At 52.7% G+C, this 7,105-nt stretch overlaps 1 protein-coding gene across 1 annotated transcript; it reads left to right on the forward strand.

The window, feature by feature from the left end:
• The first annotated feature begins 766 nt into the window (after positions 1-766).
• On the forward strand, positions 767-4,252 carry ORM1 (orosomucoid 1). The gene is made up of 6 exons (XM_012509033.2): positions 767-1,036; positions 1,452-1,594; positions 1,792-1,862; positions 2,561-2,668; positions 2,822-2,925; positions 4,066-4,252. Exons 1-6 carry the CDS (start codon positions 923-925, stop codon positions 4,129-4,131), a joined length of 606 nt encoding a protein of 201 aa, XP_012364487.1. The 5' UTR covers positions 767-922; the 3' UTR covers positions 4,132-4,252.
• The last annotated feature ends 2,853 nt before the right edge of the window (positions 4,253-7,105 follow it).

Below are 7,105 nucleotides of genomic sequence, written 5' to 3' on the forward strand. Positions count from 1 at the left end.
AAAAAAAAAAAAAAAAAAAAAAAAAAAAAAAAAAAAAAGAATACTTTCTGAAAGTATTTATTCATACAAATAAAGACTTGACCCATGAGGCAGGAATGCAAATGGGCCATGGAATCACTCATTCCACAGTATATACCGAGTGCCCTTGAAGTGCTGGGCACTGCTCCAGGATTGGGGGTGTATTGGTGAAAGAGAAGCAAGCTGCCTGCTCAGATGGCAGGGAATGGGGGAAAACAGGGAGACAGTTTCCTGTTTGAGATGTTGGGAGATGGTTCGAGTAGTATATTTACTGGAAATAGACATTCGACTTGGATGTCCCTTTTTGGAAATGTGCCTGCGTCCAGGGCTGGGCTGGGGCCCCATTGAACTTTGGCTCTGACACAGCTGTTGCCACACTCAGTGGAACTGAATCTGTGTTTGTCTTCCCCGGCATCCCTCACCCCAACTCTCCCTGCCACAACATACATCCCATGCCAGCCTAGGGACTCTCAAAGCTGGCTTCATCATTAGGTTTGCGGCTGGGTCCCACTGAAGTAAATCTTGGCACTCAGAGGGATAGGAATTGAATGAAGACATGAGCTTACTGAGCGGGAGGCCTCTCTACGGAAATCTGTGGACTCACACGTTTACTAATGTTGCTGCAGCCCCGCATCCACCTTGGCCTTGGGCAGCCATACTCTAGGGCTTTTGTAACCTCTCCACGCCAGAAACTCAAATTAGACCTGGGTTTGGAGGCGGTACTCTGAGCTGGCCTTCGGGGGAGGTTTTGTGCAAGGCATTTCCCAAGTGCTGGCAGGATTGTGTCACAGACACAAAGTAAACTTTGGCTGGGCTCCAAGTGACTGCCCACAGTTTATTATAAAGGTGACTGCACCCTGCAGCCACCAGCACTGCCTGGCTCCACGTGCCTCCTGGTCTCAGTATGGCGCTGTCCTGGGTTCTTACAGTCCTGAGCCTCCTACCTCTGCTGGAAGCCCAGATCCCATTGTGTGCCAACCTAGTACCGGTGCCCATCACCAATGCCACCCTGGACCGGGTGAGTGCCTGGGCTAGCCCTGCCCTGAGCACATGGGCAGCTGCCTCCCTTCTCTGGGCTTCCCTTTCCCTGCTGGCTGTGGTCGGACCCCCGCTCCCGGCTCTTCCCTTTTCTCTTCTGGGTCCCCGGGGTGAAATTCTCACCAGCCCAGGGGACTCTGGAGGCACCCCCTGCCTCCAAACTCAGAAGCCTCACTGCAGAGTCCTTCAGGGAGGATGGTTCTGTGCTGGGCCTGGAGGGGCTGCCTGGGGAGCAATCACTGATCCTCAGGGTGAGCTCCTGCATGCGCACTGCCCACCAGGGGCCTCATCTCCCCATTTGCAAAATCAGGGAGAGATCTGCCTGGGTCTCTTCCTGGCTGACAGTCAAAGATTCAGCATCAAGCCCCCATCACTACCTCCGACCTTCTCCCCAGATCACTGGCAAGTGGTTTTATATCGCATCGGCCTTTCGAAACGAGGAGTACAATAAGTCGGTTCATGAGATCCAAGCAACCTTCTTTTACTTTACCCCCAACAAGACAGAGGACACGATCTTTCTCAGAGAGTACCAGACCCGGTAAGAGCCCCCATTCCAACGCACCCCCATCTCAGCTTCTGGCCAGAAGACCCTCTTCCTGGCCTTGGCCTTCCCAAGGGTGGAACCGGGAGGGCTGGCTTTAATCTCCACCGGACTCTTGCCCCTGGACTGTGATGGGCAATTGGCCACTTGTGAATAATCTTCCTGTTTTCCTTCTGCCTTCTGTTTGGCTTTAGACAGGACCAGTGCTTCTATAACACCACCTACCTGAATGTCCAGCGGGAAAATGGGACCGTCTCCAGATATGGTGAGGGCCAGCCCTCAGGCAGGAGGGTTCACTGTGGGAACAGGGCAGGCCAGCATAAGGTGGGGGCTAGATGTAGAGCCCTGGAGGCTTTGGGCACAGAGAAATAACCACTAACATTTTTGAGCTCTAACGACGTGCTCAGAAACAACTATAAGAGGACACTGTGAGAATTAGATGAGGAAACAGAAGAACAGAGACCTCAAACAGTTTCCCCGAGGTCACACAGCTTATAATTAGAACTAGAATTGGAACTCCAGGCTGGCTTCAGATCTGCCTCTCTCTCATGCCCTCTTTAAGATCCTTTGGAAACCAATGGTAGAAGCCTGTATTTGGAGAGGTGGTGCCTTCAACTATGTCCCCCATCACTGCAGACGTGGCACATAGCAGGGAGCTGATGGAGCTGAACTGACACCATTTAGCAGCCCGAGTCTCCTCTCTGAGTCTCTTTTCCTCATCTGTAAAATGGGGAGAAAGGCCCTGACAGCCACGGTCTGTGTGAGGCTCCTGAGATCTCATGAGAAAGTGCTTGGCGTGGAGCCGGGCACGCAGCAGGGGCTGGGCACATGGTGGCCTAAAGGAGCCCCGGGCCTTCGCTGATGGGCTGTGTGGCCCTGGACACACCTAGGCCTCCTCACCTGTAAGACGGGCACCATTGTGCCATCCCATGTTCTCACCCAGAGGCTCTTTTTCTCTTCCAGAGGGAGGCCGAGAGCATTTCGCTCACCTGCTGATCCTTAGGGACACCAAGACCTTCATGCTTGCTTTTGACGTGAACGATGAGAAGAACTGGGGGCTGTCTGTCTATGGTAGGCATGCGTAGCAGCCCCAAACTCATGCCCCACTCAGGCCTCACCCCCGATTCACCCGCCCCTAGGGCTGGGACCCTAGAACCCCAGCCCTCCCTGCCCTCCCCCCGGGCCCCACCGTGTCCCCAGTCAGTCTCCTTGCTCCCCCTGCAGCTGACAAGCCAGAGACGACCAAGGAGCAATTGGGAGAGTTCTACGAAGCTCTCGACTGCTTGCGCATTCCCAGGTCAGAAGTCGTGTACACCGATTGGAAAAAGGTAAAACGCAAGGGATTGGGCAGTGGCCACCTTGTCCATAGCCCAACTTGGGCAACCCTAGAGGTTCAGAGTGGGAGAGCTGCCAGCCAGGGCTGCACAGCTCGGCAGGCCTTCTGCTTTTAGGCACCTGCCTCACTGTAGGGACGACTGAGCTCTACAGAGGCCCAGGGGTGGTGGATGAGGGCCCAGGAGGGAGAAGTCCCTGTGAAACCAGGGAGGACCTCAAAGCTAACAGGAGGGAACAGCGTGAGCCACGGGGTTGGGGGATTGGCAATTGGAGGGGACGCAATGCGGGGAGTTACCACTTACAGACGCCGCCCAAACCCCAGGCTTTCATCCCACCTCCACTCCCTGCACATTTTTAATACCCGTGCGGTGGGAAATTGATACTGTGGTTTTCAATGTCACCCATACTGCAGCACGGCCACAGTCACCATCCCGATTTTTGCTACAAATGAGAATTACTGTATAATGAGCTCCTTAACACTTTTCTTTAAACCTGCGTTTGGAAGACTTGCATTGGTGTGGCCCTGTGCCCTAATATCTGTGAAATCACAGCACCGATGAGCTTGTTCCAATTTTAAAAATATGTACATGCAGTACTTTCACGACTATTCAAAGAAAAACAATTCCATCCATTTGCCACCTGAGATGACCACCAGGGATGTGAACTACCCCCCGCCCCCATCCCCAGCGCCAGGATCCTGGGACAGGGCTTATGAACACAACCACTGTAGTCAGCTCACCTGATCCACAGTCTGGCACCCCCACTGTCTGGCTAGGGAGCCTCGAATGGGTCCCGCAGCCATCCTGAGCCTCAGTTACATCATCTGCATAGTAGTGGTGGTTGTGAGGAATTCAGGAGCTGCAGCATAAGGGCTCGGCGGGTCCTAAGTGCTCAGTAAATGCCAGTGGTTCTTAAGGGTCTGAGCTCCCATTTAGAGGTGAAGAAGCTGAGGCTCAGAGACAGAAAATGACTTGCCCAAGATCACCCAGCTGGGAAATGACAGTGCCAGGGTTGGAGCCACGGTTGAGCTGGTTCCACAGGCCAGAGCTCATTCTGCCCTCTCCCTGGAAGACCTCCCACCCTTTCCCCATGTCTCTGCTTCCCCCTCACCCCAACTCCCCTCTGCCTTCTAGGATAAGTGTGAGCCACTGGAGAAGCAGCACGAGAAGGAGAGGAAACAGGAGGAGGGGGAATCCTAGGAGGACACAGCCTTGGATCAGGACAGAGACTTGAGGGCCATCCTGCCCCTCCAACCCGACACGTGTACCTCGGCTTTTTCTCTCACTTGCATCAATAAAGCTTCTGTGTTTGGAACAGCTAGGTTGTTAGTCATTTGTTCATTCATTCATTCTGAAGGCTGCCCTGAGTTCAACCCTGGCTGGGCACTGGATAAGACGCTGTCCCTGGTGGGAAGAGCCCCACACATGGCAGGATGGATGATGACAGGCACCGAGTGTTACGGGAGCCCAGCACTGTGGGAAGACGCTGTCTTCTGCAGGGCGAAAGTCTCGGAAGGCTTCCTGGAAGGGGCATCTGAACCAATCTAGAAAGATGAGGAGCATAATACAACCTGTTGTTCCTGTGCACAATGTGTGGTGATCAAATCAGGATCATTTCCACCACCTCAAACATTTACCATTTCTTTGTGTTGGGAACATTATCACACAGTTCCCCATAAATATGTACATTATGTGTCCATTTAAAATAATACAAGCAAACAAATGTGAATTTCTAAACTGAGACTACTGTAAGGCCTTTCTCCTAATAGTAAGATTGTAATAAAACTTCAACCAGTCATAAAAAAAAAATCCTTTTCTGTTTCTGCTGCAAGCAAGGAAATGAGAGGATGCATTTGAGTAACCTTGAGGCAGAAGACCGTAAACAGGAGTGGAGGTGTGATATGGTTTGGCTCTGCGTCCCCACCCCAATCTCACATGGAATTTTCAGCCCCATGTGTTGGAGGTGGGTCCTGGTGGGAGGTGATTGTATCATGGGGGTGGTTTCTAATGGTTTAGCACCATTCCCCGAGCGCTGTTTCTCACAGGATCTCATTGTTTAAAAGTGTGTGGCACCTCCCCCTTTGCTCTCTCTTCTGCTGTCTTGTGAAGAAGGGACTTGCTCCCTCTTTGCTTTCCACCATGATTGTAAGTTTCCTGAGGCCTGCCAGCCAGGCTTCCTCTTAAGCCTGCAGAACTGTGAGTCAATTAAGCCTCTTTTTTTCATAAACTACCCAGTCTCAGGTAGTTCTTTATAGGAATTTGAGAACAGACTAATACAAGGTGGATGGGGTGGGGAGAGTTCAGGCATGTGGTGCCAATCACAAGGACCTTATTCCAGTATTATCATGGCCATCGGGGGAGGCACGTTGGGCGGACCAGGCTGGAGGCAGGAAGGCCCGAGTGAAGGCTGCTGTGGGCATCCAGGCAACAAGCGGTTGCCTGGGCCAGGGCAGGGCAGGGAAGGGCTGGGGTGATGCAGAGGGCTTGGGGCCCAGGCCAGAAGGGCTGGGTGTCTCCATGGGCATGTCCTCAGGGTGCTCACCTGGGAGACCCAGAAGAAGAAGACAACACCTAAGGGTGAAGCTGGTCCCTGGAAATCAGCTGACATCTTGCAAATGTGGAGCCCTGAGGTGGAGCCAAGCCCAAGTCACAGCCCACTCAGTGGCACAAGCCACAAAGGGCCGGCCTCATCCCCACCTGGGTGCTTGTGATTGACAGCCTCTTGTTACGTGAGGGAAGCAGCACCCCTCCCGTGGTCAGAAAAGTTGGGCCTGAATTGTTTGAGCAATTCCACATGTGCAGCTGCGTACACCATCCAGGGTGATAGGACCATGAGCCCGAGGCCCTGATGTCCTGGACTCTAGTCCTGTGTCCTCAGGCACCACTCCCCTTTGTACCTCCTGTTCCAACGGCCAAGATCCACAGGGCCAAGACTACAGCATCCTTTGCTCAGCACCCAAACCACTGCTGTGCCTACAGCACGGAGGCTGGGGACACCGAGCTGATATCCTCAGAAGGCAAGCAGACAGGACAGCCTCTGGGGTCCCACAGTGTCCTGGAACTGAAGGCTCAGAACCTACAAGAAGTTTGTCCATTTCAGTGTTACTTTCAGTGAGACACCATTTTCAACCCTACTCAGGAAGATCTGCTGAAAAATGAAACAGAAATTAGTCATGATGGGCAGGGCAGGGAGAAGCAAGGGAGACAAGAAGTGGGGAACATGGAAGAAAAAGCCACGTGAAGAAGGAACCAGAGGTCAAGAGAAAAAGAATCACGGAGGTAGCGGAAGCAAAAAAACACACATAACAAAGAATGTGGACTTTGGGTCAGACCTCTGTGAGTTTAAACCCAGGCTCTCTCCCAAACCAGTTTGGGCAGATGGCCCAGAGGAACCCCACTCTCCTCATCAGTAAAAGGTGGGCAGAGTGAGGGTCTTGAGGGCTAGTCCCTGGACTATGTGAAGCAGGACATGCCCAGTGCTTAGCACAGGGATCAGGGTCTAGCAGGTGCTCCCTAAATGGCAGCTGCTGTTTGCTATTGAAAGTACTGGAAGGCTGGGCGCCGTGGCTCACGCCTGCAATCCCAGCAATTTGGGAGGCTGAGGGGGGCAGATTGCCTGAGGTTGTGAGTTCGAGATCAGCTTGACTAACATGGAGAAACCCTGTCTCTACTAAAAATACAAAATTAGCCGGACGTGGTGGCACATGCCTGTAATCCCAGCTACTCGGGAGGCTGAGGCAAGAGAATCGCTTGAACCCGGGAGGTGGAGGTTGCGGTGAGCCGAGATTCCACCACTGTACTCCAGCCTGGGCAACCAGAGCGAAACTCTGTCTCAAAAAAAAAAAAAAAAAAAAAAGAAGAAAGAAAGGAGCACTGGAAAGAGTCCAGGTGCATGCTCTTGTAGACAGCACTTGCTGTGTGCCTCATTTACATCTCTGGCCTCAGTCAAAAGGGACTTGGCTAGGCAGCCCCACCTCAAAGCCCTCTGCAGTTGAATGATTTATGGTTCTGAGATAGGCAAAGGGGGAAAACTGGAGAAACAGAAGCCACCAGAGGGAGGCAGGCAGAGCATTCAACAGGTCCCCTGGGAAAGGGCTTGGCTGGGCATCAAATCTACCACCCCATAAACTTGACTTTGAAGGCAAAAGTTAATGACATACAGCAGAGACACAGA

This window comes from Nomascus leucogenys, chromosome 8 (genome assembly GCF_006542625.1).
Source record: "Nomascus leucogenys isolate Asia chromosome 8, Asia_NLE_v1, whole genome shotgun sequence".
Lineage (NCBI taxonomy): Eukaryota > Metazoa > Chordata > Mammalia > Primates > Hylobatidae > Nomascus > Nomascus leucogenys.

What these genes read in the sequence shown, in the direction of transcription:
- ORM1 (XM_012509033.2), top strand. Translation starts at nt 923, where the DNA reads ATGGCGCTGTCCTGGGTTCTTACAGTCCTGAGCCTCCTACCTCTGCTG. An exon ending in CTGGGGGCTGTCTGTCTATG is followed by an intron (nt 2,669 to 2,821) that starts GTAGGCATGCGT and finishes CTCCCCCTGCAG; the next exon opens with CTGACAAGCCAGAGACGACC. An exon ending in TGTACACCGATTGGAAAAAG is followed by an intron (nt 2,926 to 4,065) that starts GTAAAACGCAAG and finishes TCTGCCTTCTAG; the next exon opens with GATAAGTGTGAGCCACTGGA.